Genomic DNA, 21,534 nt, shown 5'->3' with positions numbered 1-21,534 from the left:
CTTACGTAGATATGTCTTGATAATTCGATTGCATTTTCCGTGTTTCTTTTTAATCTGTACGGCAGATTTTACTGCATAGATCCGGTATGTATACATACATACATACATACATACATACATACATACATACATACATACATACATACATACATACATACATACATACATACATACATACATACATACATACAAGTCATGTATATTCAAGTTCAATAATTATGCTGTACATATCGGTACATACACAAAAAATATCCCTTTTTGCGATGCTCCCGAGGACTGGTGAGAGAGTCTTGTGTTTCTGTACTGACACAGCATTGGACGAGTGTTGACTATAATTATAAGAGACCCATATATATCTTGCATAAATTAGAATATTCATGACGTCATTGTACATTATTATGATTTCACTCTAAAATAGAGTCCAGATGTTCACAAAATTTAACAAAAACACCAACAAATTGAAATTCTTTTTGGCGATAAAAACTCCCGGGACCAATCGGATTCGGCCTAAAATGGAATTCTTTGAAATGTACAGAAATTTTTGCTAAAAGATTTCAAAATTGTGCTTGTTTATTCTGGCGGGTAAACATTCTGTACTAATAATAAACAGCATGTACAAAAAAATAGGGGAATTATGTACCTAACAACTCACAATAAATACAATGTGCTTAATCTATTTCTCCAGGGAAAATATTACAACTGCTGACATCAGACTATGGACGAATTCGAAGTGAACCTGTTGGTACAAATTAACCCTTTCAGGACTAGAAACTTTCCCGCCAAAATTTTTGAACAAAAATTCTTGTTTCTCTGTAATTTTTGGAAAAAGATCAACTTTATTTTAGACCAGAATTCAAGAAATATTACTTCCCAATGAAGTAATATTCTTAAATTTTAGAAAATGTTCTTACAATCAAGTTTCTATTTATGCCAATGTCATCTCTAGGAATGAAAGGGTTAAACAGGGAACATAAACTTGGATCAGCATGTTGGAACATTTGTATTACATTTCACCATTAGATAAAATTTATGGTCTCTTTACATGATATGAAATGTTAAGAACTGGAAATGTGTTTGTGAATGTGAACTATTATGTAAAGTGGCCATAAAACTGTTCTTATCAAAGGATGGAATGTAATACAAGTCTATGTACTTCCAACATACTGTGTCAAGTGTTATTAATCCAATTCAGTTGTTTACTTTCCCTGTTTGTAACAGGTTCCATTCGTCCACGATCTGATGTCTGTAGTTGTATGTTGAAAGGACGAACTAAAATGAACAAATTCAGAATATGTCGTTGTGATGCATTGGTGCGTGTCGAGCATGAGTTTAATAATTCAAAGTGGAATCGGTAATTTGTTCGTCACGGTGTGATTGAGGATTGCGGATGGTTCCGGTTGATTTGGTGATTTGGAAAATGTATTCAGTTGGCTCGCTGAGATTGATAATTTCTTTGCAACTAATGAAGTAAAAGACACACACACACACACAGACACACACACACACACACACACACACACACACACACAAGCAACCATGACCTAACCCATTTCACAACGCACAAACCAAGTTGTTCGTCGAACAGAAAATATGGAATTTATACCATTGTCTACGTCATTCGCAACTTCTATACACAGTATTCAATGGAAAGTGGTGGGTAAATATACTTCAGTTAGTAGAAAACGTAACTGTGAGTATCTTTAAATCAGTAGTAAAAATACACCCGAATACGTAAAACTCAGCTTGTTCGCCTTTAAAACTAAGACACCTAAAAATGACGTAATTGAACGACAAAAATAACACGTGCTTTATTCAAGTACATGTACATCAAACTGTACAGAATTATATTGGAAGGTATTTTACATGTAAAATTAATTCAGTTTTAACACCCCCTCCCCTCCCCTCCCCTTCCCTCACAATCCCCCGTTTACATCATACCAGGACAATGATATATACACTCGAGTAAAGTACAGTTGACCTTGGATAACCTTTGTGCACAAACACATACGCTTGTATTGTGCGTTACTCGACAGACGACGTACGAGGGCGCAATTTGTTCCCCTTGTATCCGACTTGAATCAATCGCAGGGTACACACGAATTCTTTGTATAAGTACTATGATAACAGTTGAGTTTGTATGGAGTTCTATATATGGAATTCTATAACCAATATAAATGAGTTCATTGTCTCAGGAAACCATGGATACCTGAACCTACATTGTACACATTGACCTAAAATTACGATATCCGATATTTTATTTTATTTTAAGATAAACACGATAAACCTACCTTGAAGGTCACCCCATTCAAGCGTAGTTGTGTACATCTGTCGTGAGTATTATACTGTGACGTCATCGTGTGCTTTGATAGGAAAGTAAGACCGTGATAACCTAAAGCTCTGTCTTTTCCCGCCAAAATATTTCGACAAAAATAATCGTATTTGAGGAAATTTTTAGAACGTTCCTATTTATTTTGGTCCAAACTCACGTAAATAACAATCAATTATAAATTTCGGTCAAAATTTTGGTGTTTATATACGTGTCTAGGCAACCTCGCGAGACTGGAAATCGTGTGATTTGAAGTTTAACATTTTTTGCAGTGTATATGCCCACGTACCCTTACAACATCACGTCCCCCCAACCTCGCTTACAAGGTAGGTCTGATAGATTTTCAGACATCCTTCGCAAGTCGATATGATAGCAGAATGGCCATCAATATGTCGTGTGGTGCAAGGCCAAAGCCTTTATGTATCTGTCACGTGGTTGCCAAGGTTACACTCGTATTTGACGAAGATAGAGAGGTTTGGGGTATATGTTAAAATATGGTGAAATAACAATTGAGATCGAATTTACCAAAATAAAGATGGTGAAAATTAAAGCAAATATCGCAAAGCGGGTCATTTGTATTTGTACTTGTTCCCCGGATATGGGCCACGGGCCGAGAGGCTTACGTGCAGAACGTGTTAAACTGTTATGGGTGACGCCGTTATCTTTTGTCCTTTGGACGGTCGTTAATATCATTTTTATGTGCGATCGTGTAAACCAGGACTGCCTACTCCAATGATGGGTTGACACACAATATTTCTTTGCAAAAAGCTTCAAATATAATGATTTTTGATGGTTTAGTTTTTATTCGTAAAAAATCCCCGAGTATGTTAAAGTATTCTTCGCCAGACGTAGACACGCGCAATTTGACATTGACATTGAAATTTGACCTTGATCGCTGAAGAACAGACTGTCCCAAATACGAGATCACCTCACGTTCTTTACCAAAACAGTTGTAGCTATAAAGTCGCGGCAAAAATACTTTTCCGTTTATTATCGACGAACGTTATTTTCGTCGTTTTCCTGTTAAAATGTTTGAAAAATTGTAGGAACACGTGCACACAATTGTATGTATGTTTGAGGTACGCGAGTTCACAACATCGCCACATACATAATCAGGGTACATAATGTAATGTGCATTATGGAGTGCAGACAGTTAATGGAAGAGCCAAATAATAAATTGGTTCATTTAATCAACGACCAATGATATTTGAGACTGTTCAGGTCTGAGCCAATCAGCGGTCATATTACTGATGACATCATCGGAGATTTTCAGAGGGGTGACTTGTATCAGTGTCGTAACTAATAATATTCTTCAGTGTACTTCACATGGTGTGTGTTGTATCGTCTCTCACAATTTCACCAAAAATTTCTCGATGATGTTGCGCATCCGTGCTTTCCGTGGTGGCTGCAGAGGGAGAGAAGCTGCCCATCTTCTCGGAATGGTTAGTATTTATGTTTATTTTTCAAACGTTGTTAACGATTTTCATTATTTTATCAGTTTTTTTTTTCAATCTCTGAGAAGCGAACAACTCGACGGATATTTGTAAACGTGCACAGTCGAAATACTATAATGTCTAGTTTGCTATCAGTATTGTAGTATGCCCCGCAAAGCCTCTCAGCATCGAGATGATATCTCCCTTGCTTTAGACCTCAGTTAGTATATTGATATGTTTTCCAAAGGTCTTTTCTAGCTACAAGATTTCATCGCAAAATTAATTAAAAGCATTTCCCGACAGATCTACATTTTGGGGTCTAAAAAGCATTCCGTTTCAGCCGACTAGTTTCATTCAGCGGGTTCATCTAAGTTCACGTAATTTAATGGAATATGTGAGAACTGTCATATCTTTGACAAAATACATTGTTACCGTGAAATTTATAGTTTTTGCTCCCTAAAAAGAGTGAGTTGTCCAAGAGCAACCGTTAGAAGCTTCCCAACTATGTGACGCAGACTCGCAAGCAAAGGACACAATTCGATCGATATTAGGTTACGCAAAGCAAATAAATCGAAATGGGGAACCGAAGGTTTTAAACGTCAAACGTACCTTTTGTTTCCTTTCGACCGCTTGTTTTACGTTTACTAAAACGCGAACTCCTGTCGGCGAGTGGCATTCATATACTTACTAATGTATTTCGTAATTTGACTCTCGGAAATGCATTTTATACGTTTTTTTTTTTGGAAAATTGGAAAATTTCATTGTTTGCGATTTTCGACCGCACACATTTCTGGCGCGAAATCATTGTTATCATGGCGATGTATAAATGTTTAATTAACCTGGTCGTATAAGTTTCAATAAGTCGGTCTTTTTTACGATTTCAAAAACAAAAGATTGTGTCAGTGAAATCGATATTACTTTACAATATATCTCCGAACATTGTCGGAGTTCCCAGGGTTACTTTTCGACGTTTTTAGGTCCCTACAATTACAACAAGACGAACAACATTACCTCGTGTTATTTTTTTTTCTCGTCTTCGTCGTTTCGCGCCAGCTTGTGTAGCAGCTCCGCTCAAAGTAGCATTGAAAATGTAAAATGTAGCAATTTATACCGCGCGTAGTTCTCTGGGGGGGGGGGGGGGTGTCAACAAAAATCATCAATTCAAAGTTGTTGCAAAATTTTATTAAAAATTTTGTCAAATATTTCAATACCGTCTGCAAAGAACAACTTTGTACATTACTGTATTATAAATAACATGTTCGCATTTGTAAGCACATGACTCATGAGTGAATACAGGTAGCAATATTACCCCCCCCCCCCCATCTTTGTGTTGGGGGGAGGGGGGTTGCAATTTAGCTAGTAATATAGCCTTTTAAATGTCAAAATTCATAAGATACGCTGTTTTTTTAAGTGCTTATTGCCTTGTTTATACCCCTCAAAATAACTGAATATTTTTGTAATTTTTCAATATTGTCAGATTTACTATAGTTTGAAATTTATGTTCAAACAGTGTTATTAATACTGTCCTATAATTGTAAGAGTTTGCTGATAAAAAATCCAAAATGGAATATTCTTATCAGACTAGAGCCTGAAGTGAAAAAGTCGTCAAGTTATTCGTCAATAAAACTTGCTCTTTTGTCATGGGTGCAAATTGCCAGCACCATGTTAGTCTGTCTGTCTGTCTGTCTGGAGTTACAGGGTCTGTTTCTCATAAAACTCATCATCCAATCAAACAGCTTGTTGTATTCATCATGAAGGCCAGACTGACCAATAGGAGAGTTTTTTACAAGTGCACAGGAGTCTATAGTCATCACGTTCCAAACTAATGTTTATGATCGTACAATACCGCCCAACGAATTAAATTTTATGTATGGCCATGATTGTTGTTATGGCTACCGTAGACCTAGATCACAAATCACTGATAAAAACAAAATAAGAAAACGTTTCCAAACGTTATGGTGTTCTGGTAGTTAGTTTCTTGGAACATAACGTGGTTTTTTTTTGTAGAGTTGAGAGTTGGGTAATTAATGGAGGCAGTTGTTCAGAATTTTCAAAGTTTAGGGTTTCATAGTAGGTTAGTTTCCTAGGAATGCAACAGTTTTTCCAAGATTTTAAAGTTCAGTAATTTTAGGGAAATTGTTTGAAGTGGACAAACTTTAAGTTCTTGTGATAGTTTAGTTTTCCAAGGACCAACATATTTACTTAGATTTCAAAAATTCATTTATTAAGGAGTGAGATGAGTAGTTTAGTGTATGATGAAAAAACCAAATTATTTTACTGGAGGGGGGTGGGGGGAGGGTGGGGAGGTTAAGTCATTTTAGTTCTCATCCTACAAAAATGGTTTATACCGTAAACCCTATATACAAATATTTCTAAAAAAAAAAAATATAAAAAAAAATATCAAATTGAGAAATGGAAGAATTTTTTCTATAATGGTAAATGCATGGCACTAAAATAAAGTGTCAACAAAAGAACTATTTTTTTTCTCACTACATACTGGCTTTATATTCATATCACTACATACTACTACATACTGGCTTTGTATTCATATCACTACATACTACTACATACTGGCTTTGTATTCATATCACTACATACTACTACATACTGGCTTTGTATTCATATCACTACATACTACTACATACTGGCTTTGTATCCATAGCACTACATACTACTACATACTGGCTTTGTATTCATATCACTACATACTACTACATACTGGCTTTGTATTCATAGTACTACATACTACTACATACTGGCTTTGTATTCATAGTACTACATACTACTACATACTGGCTTTGTATCCATAGCACTACATACTACTACATACTGGCTTTGTATCCATAGCACTACATACTACTACTACATACTGGCTTTGTATTCATATCACTACATACTACTACATACTGGCTTTGTATTCATAGTACTACATACTACTACATACTGGCTTTGTATTCATAGCACTACATATTACTACATACTGGCTTTGTATCCATAGCACTACATACTACTACTACATACTGGCTATGTATTCATATCACTACATACTACTATATACTGGCTTTGTATTCATAGCACTACATACTACTACATACTGGCTTTGTATTCATAGTACTACATACTACTAGTACTACATACTGGCTTTGTATTCATAGCACTACATAGCACTACATACTGGCTTTGTATTCATAGTACTACATACTACTAGTACTACATACTGGCTTTGTATTCACGGCACTACATACTGATTTGAAATAAATGCTGTCTGAAACAATTTTTCAATTTTGGCCAATTTTAAAGAATGTTGTTTTTTATCCTACATTGAACTATTGATCTCACCCCTAAGGGGAGAGAAAGTGAAATCGTTAAATTGTTCAAATTGTACAAACTTTCTGATATTTCAATTGTCTAGATTCTAGGAACTACATCCTTTTCCTGTGTTCTTGGAAGTTCAGTAAGGCCAAAAAAAAAATAATTGTTTGGTTCCTGTTACCTGACCCCACCAAGCTTTTCACCGCCAACCCTACACCTTTTTTTATGTATTCAAGAAGAAGGAAAATAAAATTGCAAAAATTGTGAAGTCACACAAGAAATAGAAACTGACATCAAATTAAAAAGACAAAATAAAACTATTCTTCCAATCTGTAATGGCTTTACATCTGATAGGAAGAAGTAAAGAACATAGAGACCATTTGGAAAACAATGGAAAACCTGAACTAGACACTCACTTACACATGAAAAAAAAAAAAAAAAAAAAAAAAAATCTAGTTATAATGTACAAACTTCATGGCATTCTGTTAGTTTAATTTGTAGGAATCAAATATTTATTTTGTAGATTAGAAAACTTGGTGATGTAAAGCGGACAGTGTGTAGAATTGTTGAAATCATGACAATTTTCCAAATGAAAATGTCAACTCTCGAAGTAAAAAAAAATAATGTTTTTAAATGTGAAGCCAGAGCCTTTCAATATTCATTTTTGCTTCTTGATAGTGTGTTTGTTTGTGTGTGTGTGTGTGTGTGTGTGTGTGTGTTTGTTTGTTTGTTTGTTTGTAGGAATAACATTTTTTTTTTTTTAGATAAATATTGCATTTCTTCTGCGATTTGAATTTTCAAAATCCTGCAAGTGACCTGTATAAAATTATTGGCACAGTGTGTATTTTAAAATATCACATAACATGCCTAGCCTAGTTACAACCCTGAGGCAGAGACTATTGTGTTTAAGGTCAGACTACAGGGTCAAAGGTCACATTTTACATTGAATGGTGGTATTGTCCTGTTGTGAATTGTCTGTCTAGTTGCTGCGTTTATAAATATGGTGTTGACTACTAATCAGGTGTTAGACGCGTTATTATGCACTACTAGTGAGAAGATATATAACATAAAATTATGATAATAATAATAAATTCTTATCAGCGCATTACGCAACAGCCTCAATGCGCTTTACAAAACTGGAAAAAAAAAAAAAAGCACAAACTTGATTTGCATAGAAATCAAAACCAAAACCATAAAATTATGACAGAATGCAAGAACTTGTTTAAAATATTGATAATTGTAAAAATAATTTCTAGATTTATTGAGAAATACAATCGGAGGTATACAGAGAAAATTATGACAGAATGCAAGATATTGTTTAAAATATTGATAATCATTAAAAATAGTTTCTAGATTGATTGAGAAATACAATTGGAGGTATACAGAGAAAATTATTGCAGGATGCAGCGTAACAACTTGTTTTGAAAAATATTGACATTTATGAAAACAGTTTCTGGTTTGAATGAGAAATACAATTGGAGATATAGGAAGAAAATTACTGTAGGATGCAAGAACTTGTACTTATAAAATATTGACGTGAAAATAATTTCTAGTTTGAATTAGAAATACAATCATAAATATATGTGACATTTTGACAAGCATGTTGTGATTAGTCTTAAGTCCAATCTTACTTGTAAAGGGGAACACAACTTTGGAAAAAATGAAAAGACAACTAACTGAACTTGTGGATTTTATCAGCTTGCTAAATTCTTTGACAACTACAGATTTGAACCCATTCAAGAGTTATTTAAGAATGATATGAAGTACTTTTGTCTGAGTCTGTTTATTCACCCTCATATCATTTCCGTTTCTGAAAGCAAAACAAACATGCCATAGTGTATAATGTTGATTAACTTAGGGAGTCATATGTCATCTTAATTAGCATGCTAGGTATTCACACCTACAAAATGGATGGCATGTCTGTGAATGGTATTAACACCCAAAACAGCTTGTGATTGAGTAGTGTGGGGGATGAATTATATTGCAGTGTGTTAGTGATGCACTGAAGGATTGCAATCTTCTCAATGCTGTGAGTGTATATTAATGAGATTTATTATATCAGTCTGTATTAGGTGTTGGTGTCAAATTATCTTTGGGTGTGCATGTGACTGTGTACATGTGTGTATGTATGTATGTATGTATGTATGTATGTATGTATGTATGTGTGTGTGTATGTATGTGTATGTATGTATGTGTGTGTGTATGTATGTATGTATGTATGTGTGTATGTATGTATGTATGTATGTATGCATGTATGTATGTATGTGTGTGTTATGTATGTATGTGTGTGTGTATGCATGTATGTATATGTGTGTGTGTCTGATTGTGTATGTATGTGTGTATATACATAACACTATAATACATATATTATGCAGGTTTAGAGTAAATGTGATATGTTAAATGCTTTTTGTACAGTTGACACATCCTGTGGACTTAGTCACATCGCTTGTGTTAGTACTACCAACAGCACTCGGGGTGAAGTCAAAATCGCATAGCTCACATATTACAATTCTGTTTCTTTTCGAATAGTTGACATGCCCTCTGGTTAGTCGCATAACTTGCGTTACTACTACCAAAAGTACTGTTGTAAGGTTTGTCAGCTGAGTTTCCTTTTGTGCAGTTGATACGCCCTCTAGTTAGGTGCATAGCTTGCGTAAGAACTACTAAGAATAGTCAGGGCTGGCCAAAAGTCAAAATCACATAACTCACATTAACATGTGATTCTTACAATGTTTCCATTCATTTCATACAGTTGACACGCCCTCTGGTTAGTCACATAGTTTTTGCGGACATACGATTCTTATGATATTTCCTTTTCGTACAGTGGACTTGCATAGCTCTCATGTTAACATACATGTACAATTCTTACGATGTTTCCCTTCTTTTTGTACAGTTGACACGCTCTCTGGTTAGTCACATAGCTCTCGTGTTAATCTACGAATTTTACGATGTTTCTTTTCTTTTCGTACAGTTGACACGCTCTCTAGTTAGTCACATAGCACTCGTGTTAATCTACGAATCTTACGATGTTTCTTTTCTTTTCGTACAGTTGACACGCCCTCTGGTTAGTCATATAGCTCTTGTGTTAATATATGATTCTTACGATGTCTCCTTTCTTTTCATACAGTTGACACGCCCTCTGGTTAGTCGCATAGCTCGCGTTAGTACTACGAAGAGTACTCAGGGTCAAGTTGCTCCACAGGATATCCATGCTGAGGAAGTTCCTAAGGAAAGTCCCGTATGGTCTTGTAATGAATGGGACCCGCTTGAAGAGATCATCGTTGGACGTGTTGAGGGCGCACATGTCCCGCCCTTCACTGTTGAAGTTAAGGTAAGAATGAGAATTTGTGTTGTTGTTTTCTTGTCGTTGGACTTGCCCATGACCTGTATTCCGTTGATGAAGTAAAACGAGAATTAAGTTATTTGCTGGCAGACAGTGAAGGTGATCGTAGCACGTTGTATACTGCGCTCAACAAAAACACTGGTAGAAAACCCTCAGTTACTAGTAAAGGGAACTCAAATAGATTTTACTAACCGACCACCTTACCAAACTGACAGGGAACCCTTGTAAAATGACGGGGAAAGTCAGGTAGATTTTACTAACCGACCACCTTACCAAATACTGACAGGGAACCCTTGTAAAATGACAGGGAAAGTCAGGTAGATTTTACCTACTTACCACCTTACCAAATACTGACAGGGAACCCTTGTAAAATGACAGGGAAAGTCAGGTAGATTTTACCTACTTACCACCTTACCAAATACTGACAGGGAACCCTTGTAAAATGACGGGGAACGTCAGGTAGATTTTACCTACTTACCACCTTACCAAATACTGACAGGGAACCCTTGTAAAATGACGGGGAACGTCAGGTAGATTTTACCTACTTACTACCCTTAGCAAAGACACTGGTAGGGAACCCATGTAAAATGACTGGAGAACTCAGGTAGATTTTACCTACTTACTACCCTTAGCAAAAACATGTGATAGTTAGAATTTATGAAATAGGACATGAAGTGTATTGATTGTCAAAGAAAATTGGAGGGGGAAGGGGAGGGGGAGGGGGAGGGGTGCAAGTGGTTTATAACTGAGCAGCTGTCTGTGTTTTTGCCAGACTTCTTGTGTACAATCAATAAATAAATCAATCAATCAATCAATCAATCAATCAATCAAAAGAATTTGTATAGCACCACAATCCAATATAATGCAATGTTCTATATTGCTGAACAGGAACAATAGTAGATCATAGTAAAAAGTTAGAAAGCTCTTGCAAACGGATGTGTCTTGATATCCTTGAATTTATCGACAGTTGGTGAAGAACAGAGTTAAGTGGTTATACTGATCCCTAAGAGGAGTGCTGCTAGCGAGAGCTCATGATCGTTTATTTACATCTTAAAATTATTGTCAAAAGGGTTTATGTGTAAATGAATTCACTTTCCTTTGATCTATCCTGACCTATGTTGACCTTTGACCCTCTGTATTTACCAGCAGATTTGTACAGTTACATCAGTCCTAATGGGAGAGATTAAATCATTGTATGATGTACATGTTAGAGTTAGGTCAGGGATTTGAAACCCTAACATATATAATGTGCGGGTTTTCAATACATTCAGTTCCTATGCAAACACTTATTTAAAGGCCCACTCAGAAAAAGAATTAAACAGTAGATGTAAAAAGCAGTTGTGTGACAAAGCTACAGAAAAAGTTGGCCCAGAACTAAAGAATAATCATATGTATTCCCTATGGCTCCAATGATAAGATGATATGAATGTAAGAACCTGGCATTAAAACCCAGCCCTTTAATAGATGAGATATCGCTAATGTTAGGACCTGGGATTGAAACCCCGGCCTTTAACTGATATGTGAGAACTTGGGATTGAAAATCCAGACCTTTAAAATAAAATAATCCGGTGTGATTCAACTTGCCGTATATTTAATTTAATTAAGCAAAGGGAAGGCTTTTAAAATGTTGTCAAGCACTGGCAAAGTTCACCTTATGTTGGCCCCACAAATAAATTATCAATATTATCAAGAATGTGAAACCAGCCTTTAGGCCACACACACTCCATATTTGCTATTCAGGGCAAATGAAATTTAGATATTTACATGGATTATCTAAAGGATTTGTGTAATATGTACAGAGGTTAATAAATAAAGAAGAATATGAAAGAAAAAAAGTAATTATTCAAAGATTATTTACCTAGAATCTATTCATATCTTAAAATTAAAATAATTAGATATGTATATATTAGATATTATTCCCCAATATTTTTCTTTGTTCAACAAAGATATATGTGAAAATGACTTCACTGTTTTCTGTGTGTGTGTCTGGGGGGCCAGGAAAGGGGGGAAGGGGGGGGGGGGTAAGGTAGAAATAAAAAGCAAGTAACAAGCAGCTTCATTCAATGTGTTCTGGACTACTGCTAATTTGGTAGTCTAGATACAATGTTTAGTAGTCTATGTGTCCTGGACTACTGCTAATTTGGTAGTCTAGATACAATGTTTAGTAGTCTATGTGTCCTGGACTACTGCTAATTTGGTAGTCTAGATACAATGTTTAATAGTCTATGTGTCCTGGACTACTGCTAATTTGGTAGTCTAGATACAATGTTTAGTAGTCAATGTGTCCTGGACTACTGCTAATTTGGTAGTCTAGATACAATGTTTAATAGTCAATGTGTCCTGGACTACTGCTAATTTGGTAGTCTAGATACAATGTTTAGTAGTCTATGTGTCCTGGACTACTGCTAATTTGGTAGTCTAGATACAATGTTTAGTAGTCAATGTGTCCTGGACTACTGCTAATTTGGTAGTCTAGATACAATGTTTAATAGTCAATGTGTCCTGGACTACTGCTAATTTGGTAGTCTAGATACAATGTTTAGTAGTCTACGTGTCCTGGACTACTGCTAATTTGGTAGTCTAGATACAATGTTTAATAGTCTGTGTACTGGACTACTGCTAATTTGGTAGTCTAGATACAATGTTTAGTAGTCTATGTGTCCTGGACTACTGCTAATTTGGTAGTCTAGATACAACGTTTAGTAGTCTGTGTGTCCTGGACTACTGCTAATTTGGTAGTCTAGATACATTGTTTAATAGTGTCCTGGACTACTGCTAATTTGGTAGTCTAGATACAATGTTTAGTAGTCTGTGTGTCCTGGACTACTGCTAATTTGGTAGTCTAGATACAATGTTTAGTAGTCTATGTGTCCTAACTACTGCTAATTTGGTAGTCTAGATACAATATTTAATAGTCTGTGTGTCCTGGACTACTGCTAATTTGGTAGTCTAGATACAATGTTTAGTAGTCTATGTGCCTTGGACTACTGCTAATTTGGTAGTCTAGATACAATGTTTAATAGTCAATGTGTCCTGGACTACTGCTAATTTGGTAGTCTAGATACAATGTTTAATAGTCAATGTGTCCTGGACTACTGCTAATTTGATAGTCTAGATACAATGTTTAGTAGTCTACGTGTCCTGGACTACTGCTAATTTGGTAGTCTAGATACAATGTTTAGTAGTCTATGTGTCCTGGACTACTGCTAATTTGGTAGTCTAGATACAATGTTTAGTAGTCTATGTGTCCTGGACTACTGCTAATTTGGTAGTCTGTGCCCTGGACTACTGCTAATTTGGTAGTCTAGATACAATGTTTAGTAGTCTACGTGCCATGGATTTGAAAGCCAAATTCACACCCTATTCATTTATTCAAAATCATAACAATTTCCTAAGGAATTTAATAATACACATATTTCCAAAAGAGGAAATCTGTTTTCAGTTTAGGAATGTCGGACTACAGGTCACAATCTTTGGGCTACCAATTTCTGAAACTGGTAGCCCACTAGGACTGTCGAAGAAAAAAAAGTTAATTTCAAGCCCTGTTGTATTATATGATAAAGTAGTTTGCAATGAGATGTTTATCTTAAGTAGATGCTCAGAAACTACAATAGGTCTTTGTCGCTTTGTCTGGGAGAACATTCATATTAACACTTATTGCATAATTGAAATTCCAAAAATAGACTGTCTGCCTTACTCCAGTATTGTTTAACATTCAGATATATGCAAATCAGAAAACTGTTATTTAGTTACTGATAAAAGTGAGATAGATAACAAAGCACATTAAACCACTAAGTTTCTAAGTTAGGTTTTAACATTTACAGTTATGTGCAGATTAGAAAACTCAGTGCTATTTAGTTACTGATAAGTTTAAGATAAATAACAAAACACCACTAATTTTCCAAGTTGGGTAATTGACACAATAGACTGTCTGCCTGTTGTAATAATTACCCAAGTAATGTCTAACATTCACAGTTATGTGCAAATCAGAAAACTGCTATTTAGTTACTGATAACTTTAAGATAAACAACAAAACACATGTCCCCATAAAACCACTAATTTTCTAAGTTAGGTTCTGACATTCACAGTTATGTGCAAATCAGAAAACTGCTATTTAGTTACGGATAACTTTAAGATAAACAACAAAACATATGTCCCCTTAAACCACTAATTTTCTAAGTTGGGTAATTGACGCTAAAACAATAGACTGTCTGCCTGTTGTAATAATTACCCAAGTAATGTCTAACATTCACAGTTATGTGCAAATCAGAAAACTGTTATTTAGTTACTGATAAGTGTTACCTAAATAACAAAACACATGTCCCCATAAAACCACTAATTTTCTAAGTTAGGTTCTGACATTCACAGTTATGTGCAAATCAGAAAACTGCTATTTAGTTACAGATAAGTTTAAGATAAATAACAAAACACATGTCCCCTTAAACCACTAATTTTCTAAGTTAGGTTCTGACATTCACAGTTATGTGCAAATCAGAAAACTGCTATTTAGTTACGGATAACTTTAAGATAAACAACAAAACATATGTCCCCTTAAACCACTAATTTTCTAAGTTGGGTAATTGACGCTAAAACAATAGACTGTCTGCCTGTTGTAATAATTACCCAAGTAATGTCTAACATTCACAGTTATGTGCAAATCAGAAAACTGTTATTTAGTTACTGATAAGTGTTACCTAAATAACAAAACACATGTCCCCATAAAACCACTAATTTTCTAAGTTAGGTTCTGACATTCACAGTTATGTGCAAATCAGAAAACTGCTATTTAGTTACAGATAAGTTTAACCTTTTCACCACCAATTGCCCCCTGGGAATGTTTGTTCTCCACCACCCCCCTCACTGACCACCAGGTGAAAGTGAGTGTTATGTAATCAAATTGATATAAAAATACTTTGAGTAGCTCATTTTTTAAAAATGAGGTATCATTTCATTGGAAAATAAATTCTCTACATCACACTTGCAAATACATGCATTCAAATTCCACAAACACAACCGAAATATGACTTAAAGTAATAAAATATGAATAAAACTGACACAAGTCGTTTATTTATTGACATATCACAAATAAACAAAATATTTATATTACAAATAAAATTCAAAATACCAACATTTATGTTCCTACAAAATTTCTCTTTACTGGTTAAATTGTCAAAATTGGCGAAAATTTGGCAGAAAATGACATTTTGAGTCGTAAAAATTTGAACGAAATTAATTAACGGCTCACTAATCCGATTATGACGCGTCAGACGGTGCCGCACCGGCAATGAGTGTCTTAAAATATCTAAAGTTGTCACCTTGATACCTTTTGAAAAGTTGTTTTTTGTAAATATAATTCATTATTTAGCAGAACAACAAAAAATTATTACTCAATTTATGCCAGAAATCGGCAAAAAATGACCGTAAGTCAGTAGCATCGGCGCCAAAATCGGATGGGCAAAATGGCTTTATTTGCCGACGCACATACCGACCAACGGAAATATGCAGCCTGTAATTTGAACCCACGTCGCGGTAATGTTTTCGTCACATTGAGTACATTGAGTTCACACAGCCATCTCTTTTCATTCATAAATGCCATCAAAGTCAAAATTAAACAGAATTTTTCATGAACAGAGCCGTTATTTACATCGCAAACGATGTTAGGGGAGACAATTTTCGGTGTGGCCATGTTGAAATTTGAATTTTACCGTTAAAAAACGCATTCAAAAATGTGATCGGAAAATCTTCAGATTGTGTGTAATCTACCGCCCACATTGTACCACTGACCAGTATAAATTGAACTTGTATGAGTATTATTCATTATTGAACATTACCACAAAGAAATATGACCAAAATAATTACTTTTGGAGCTAAATACTGGCCCCAAGGCCATAGTATGAACGAATGCTACGGGTCAACAAGTTACGCAATTTGCCAACTTTCACTACGGCAACGGTGAATTCCCCGCCGGTAGATCACTCGGCCCTCGTGCTAGTTCTGAAGCCTATACCGTTCCCACAACTGACCTGATGTATTCAACAATGTTTTTGAGTAAAAATTCAGTGGAAATTTCTCAGGACAGTTGTCAAAATGACATCGTAGGAGATGCTACGTGAGCCGTTAATTACTTCCGCGTTGTTGTAATTCGATCTTTCTGGCGAAAAACGCACACAAAATTTACGATCGCTCGTCTTTCCAATCGTGCTAGAAAACCATCCACTAACATGTGTTCAAAATGGCAGACTATATAAACAAGGGTAATACGCATGTGTGGAACTAGTTATGGCAGCAAGTTTTGCAGCAATAGCTGCCGTTAAACGGTTTGAACGTCGTAGTAGTTGAATGACCTTTGGCGTTCCCGCTGTAGAGGGAATCGGTGGGCGCCCTAGAGCGTTCCCGCTGTAGCGGGAATCGGTGGTGAAAGGGTTAAGATAAATAACAAAACACATGTCCCCTTAAACCACTAATTTTCTAAGTTAGGTCCTAACTTTCACAGTTATGTTCAAATCAGAAAACTGTTATTTAGTTACTGATAAGTTTAAGATAAATAATAAAACATATGTCCCCTTAAACCACTAATTTTCTAAGTTGGGTAATTGACACTAAAACAATAGACTGTCTGCCTGTTGTAATAATTACCCAAGTAATGTCTAACATTCACAGTTATGTGCAAATCAGAATACTGCTATTTAGTTACTGATAAGTGTTACCTAAATAACAAAACATATGTCTCAATTAGCCACTAATTTCCCAGTTAGGTAGTTAACAGGAAAAACAATGGATTTAGAAAAGGGATGTTAATAGGAAATGGTCTGGATGCCTGCATAGTGAAAGAAAGATGTGAAGGCCTCCATGAGAAAAAGCTCTAGACTAAAAAAGTAAGGAACAAAACATGTTTTAAAAATAGAAGACAGAAAAAAAATTTTAGTTCTGGTAACCTGACCCACGTAGTTTTTCACTGCCACTGTAAACTTTTTAGTGAAAAATAAAAAAAACTTTGCAGTCGTGCAAGAAATAGTGAGATTTGATGACGTCATTGCCTCATGTCTTTGAAACAACATGGTGGAATACAGCTTACCACAAGACGTCTTCTGTATGAAAAAAATAAAATAAAATAAAAAATCTACCTACCCCAACTATTCTAAAATTGAGCGTAATCGGAACTACACAATTTTTTTATTAGGAGTAAGATAACACAAGTGTGAGAACCTGCGATTGAAACCATGGCCTGTTTTCCCTACCAATACTTAGTAGTTTTTTCTATACAAAGGAAATTCCCCTCTCCCCTGGTAAAAAGAGTAATGGTGAGAATTCTTAAAAAGTTTTTGTCATGACCCAGACATGTTTTCATTTGTTTGATAAAAGAATGCATAAACACAAAAGTGTTTTGCTGTGATCTAGTCAATTGTAATTTATTTATTTATTTCACCTTTGCATTGGTATGAAAAGAACAATAAAATTGAACTTGATAGACAAGATCAGGTAGTGAATAAGTACACATAACAGTACAAAAATCAAACAAAAATAAAATGAAACAGGAATGGTATGCCACTGTCTAATACAATATACTGCCTTTTATTGTTTTCTTCTTGTAAAACAATTAATGTCTCTGTTGTAAGAGAATAGGAATTGATAATTGTGTGGACCCAGACGCATTTTCACTTATTTGACAAAGGAATACTTAAACACAAAAGTGTATTGTTCTAAAGCTGTCTATTGTATTGACATGAAATATTTGTCACCTGTTCTACATGTACTAGCATGTTGAGTGTTAGCTGTAATAATTGTAACATTTGATGTGATGTTGAGGGTTTTTTGTCTGTTTTTGTGCCTTTTTTCGTTCCGATGTTTAACCTGAGTCAAACGCAGCAGTTCCTACTATACTACATACTAGCCAGAGTATATACAGGGAAATTTTCCCTGTTGTACTTGACAGTAGTACTATATTTTATGTAGACGGAATAACAAACCCATATGTTGCCTGCAAATTCTATGTAAAAAGTAAAGCATACAATATTTAGTCAGCCAGCTAACGAACCCCACAGTACGCTGATAGAAGATCAGTGGTTCAAAATACGTATGTACATGCATTCGTATAGGGACGTGTGTTTTAGAATAGGACATCCGTCGGTAGAAAAAGTTTTTCGCTAACTCCTCCCACAAACGGTGGAATCAATCAGTGAAATTTTCCCTGTTGTTCCTCCAACCAATTCTTCCCAGAACGCACGCTATAGGAATACGTATTTTCGATTTTTAGTAGTAGAAATCGACTGATTCTTACCATCAGGATTGTCGATGTTACTTGCCGCCATGTTGAATATGCAATGGACGCTGGGAAAATCAGGACTTTGTGTTTGTCGCAATATAGACTTTTCTCGTAACTAAACGACTTGTACCAGGTACTATGTAGAATTTTCCCGCAACTTTTATATTTGTACTTGTCGCTATATCGATCGTGCTCTAGACTAATATTTGTTACCTACCCCTGATATATAACAATAGACATATTATCTACTTATTACCCTAATTCAGTTCCAAGTTGTACATACAATTGTGTAGAAATCACTTAATTTATTACGCTGCATAATGAATATGGTACTGTTTTGCAGTTTATTGTAGCAATAACATGATGTATCATAACCCCATACATGTACTAGCTAGCCATACACTGCATAATGGTCTAGACATAACATTTATATATATCACCCTAATTCAGTTCTAAATCGTACAGTTGTAGAGAAATCACACAGTTTATTAGTATTACGCTGTAATCTTTGAATAGGGTACAGTCGTGCTGTTGTGGAGTAGAAATAACATGATGTATCATACCCCCCATACATGTACTAGCTAGCCATACACTACATAATGGTCTAGACATAACATTTATATATATCACCCTAATTCAGTTCTAAATCGTACAGTTGTAGAGAAGTCACACAGTTTAGTAGTATTACGTTGCAATCTTTGAATAGGGTACAGTCGTGCTGTTGTAGAGTAGAAATAACATGATATATCATGTGTTAGCCATCAAGCACATAATGCTGGAAGCATATCGACATGTATTTTACCTAGTTCTAGTCACCCTAATTCAGTTCTAAGTTGTATAGTTGTGTAGAAATCACACAGTTTAATCTTTGAATATGCATTGTTCGTCTTGTAATTGTAGAAATAACATAATGTATTATACTATAGTACCTCGAACTAACCATATTATATAACACTACTCACTTGACATATACTTTATTTACTTGTCACCCCGATGCAGTTCTAATTTGTATAGTTGTGTAGACATCACACAATTTATTACCTGCAATCTTTGAATATGGAAGTCTTGTAATTGTAAAAATAACATGATATATACTAGCATCATAGTGTATAATGCTTGAAATAGATTTTATCCACTTCTCATTCTGATTCAGTTGTAAGTTGTATAAATTGTGTATCAATCAATCAATCAATCAATCAATCAATCAATCAATCAATCAAATAAAAAAAAATTATGTAGCGCCTGAATCCATTACTCAGAATGTTCAAAGGCACTTATCACTTTAGAAATCATTTCATTCATTACACCGTATTATCCTACGAGATGTGAATTATGGCATTATCCTGAAACAGCAAATTTAGGTAACTCTAACTTTGGGTTACAAGTGATCAATGTTTTTCTTATAAATTTCATGAAATTGTGCTGTCTGGTTTGATGGTAATTTCTCTCCTCGTGAGATGTGGTTTGTGAAAAGAGGTTAGATCACTAAAGGTCATGTCACAAGGTCACATAGAGGTCACGTCAACATCTAGAGGTCACATCTAGAGGTCTTGTCAACATGTTATTTGTGCGTATATGATGCCATGTTTGACACTGGGGAATTTTTTTGATGTATGTGTCCCAGGGGAACATGCACAAAATATGTTTCCAAAGTTTGTGTCGCAATTTATTCTTGTGTCGCATTTAGAAACGTTAAGGGATGATCATATGATGTCACACAAACTCAATAAATGAATTTCGTTCGTTCAGGGGAAGGGATCTGGCATTAATGCGATTGCTGAACTTCATTTTAGCACTTCTAACCAAATTTTGATGGAAAACTTTCACACCTTTAATGATAAAAACTTTATTTGCATTTACTACTAATAAGTTGACAAAAATTTACTTCTAATGTGAGATATGGTGCTGGGTTTCTGGTAGTATATTAATTTGTTTACAGTCATATTTTTACATTACATTGATCATAGTGGTGTGACTGCTATAGTTTTCATCATAGTTTACATATATGAATGTTTGATGTCACACTTGTGAACGTTCATTTAGGGGGAGGGGGAGGGGGAGGGGTTTTGACCTAAACAAATGATATTCATTTGTTGAGCTTGTGCGACATTATGCAAATGTTCCTAACAGAAATTGTTGCTAACACATACTGGTGAGGTGTTAGTGCCAGCCTAGTGTTAGCACTGAGCTAGTCTGGTGTTAACATAGGACTGGTACAGACATTAACCGTTCCAGTTGCTAACACATACTGGTCAGGTGTTAGTATCAGCCTAGTGTTAGCACTGAGCTAGTCTGGTGTTAACATAGGACTGGTACAGACATTAACCCTTCCAGTTGCTAACACATACTCGTGAGGTGTTAGTGCCAGCCTAGTGTTAGCACTGAGCTTGTCTGGTGTTACCATAGGGCTGGTGTAGGCATTAACCCTTCCAGTTACGAACACATACTGGTCAGGTGTTAGTATCAGCCTAGTGTTAGCACTGAGCTAGTCTGGTGTTAACATAGGACTGGTACATTAACCCTTCCAGTTGCTAACACATACTGGTGAGGTGTTAGTGCCAGCCTAGTGTTAGCACTGTTTATGTTCAAGGTTGGGAAATTTATGCAAATTTTGGGTCAGTTACCATGGTTACTGTACCTTACAAAAATTCCCACTGATTTTAGTGTAACAGGGATTACATTCTGTACTGTTCTTCAATACATATATCACAACATGACTATAACATAGTTCTTCTAAATTTAGCTATATCAAATATCTCTACCCTTTTCTGTGTAACCATGGGGTATGTGATCTTTGTAATGCATCTCAATTAGGCCACAGCTACAGGAGAAATATTGCTGAAAGACTGCTAATGAC

General features: G+C 35.4%; 1 protein-coding gene across 1 annotated transcript in view; it reads left to right on the top strand.

Annotated features, from left to right (window-relative positions):
* Positions 1-3,620: 3,620 nt before the first annotated feature.
* Positions 3,621-21,534, top strand: part of LOC144450332 (glycine amidinotransferase, mitochondrial-like) — a 39,222-nt gene continuing 21,308 nt past the window's right edge. The window contains exons 1-2 of the mRNA XM_078140931.1: positions 3,621-3,768; positions 10,199-10,402. Coding sequence (XP_077997057.1) covers positions 3,700-3,768; positions 10,199-10,402 — 273 coding nt within the window. The 5' untranslated portion in view covers positions 3,621-3,699. The remainder of the gene's footprint in view (positions 3,769-10,198; positions 10,403-21,534) is intronic.

The sequence above is a fragment of the Glandiceps talaboti genome, chromosome 19 (assembly GCF_964340395.1).
Source record: "Glandiceps talaboti chromosome 19, keGlaTala1.1, whole genome shotgun sequence".
NCBI classification, from domain to species: domain Eukaryota; kingdom Metazoa; phylum Hemichordata; class Enteropneusta; family Spengelidae; genus Glandiceps; species Glandiceps talaboti.
The sequence above is the reverse complement of the archived record's forward strand: the minus strand, read 5'-3'. Positions and strand labels throughout refer to the sequence as shown.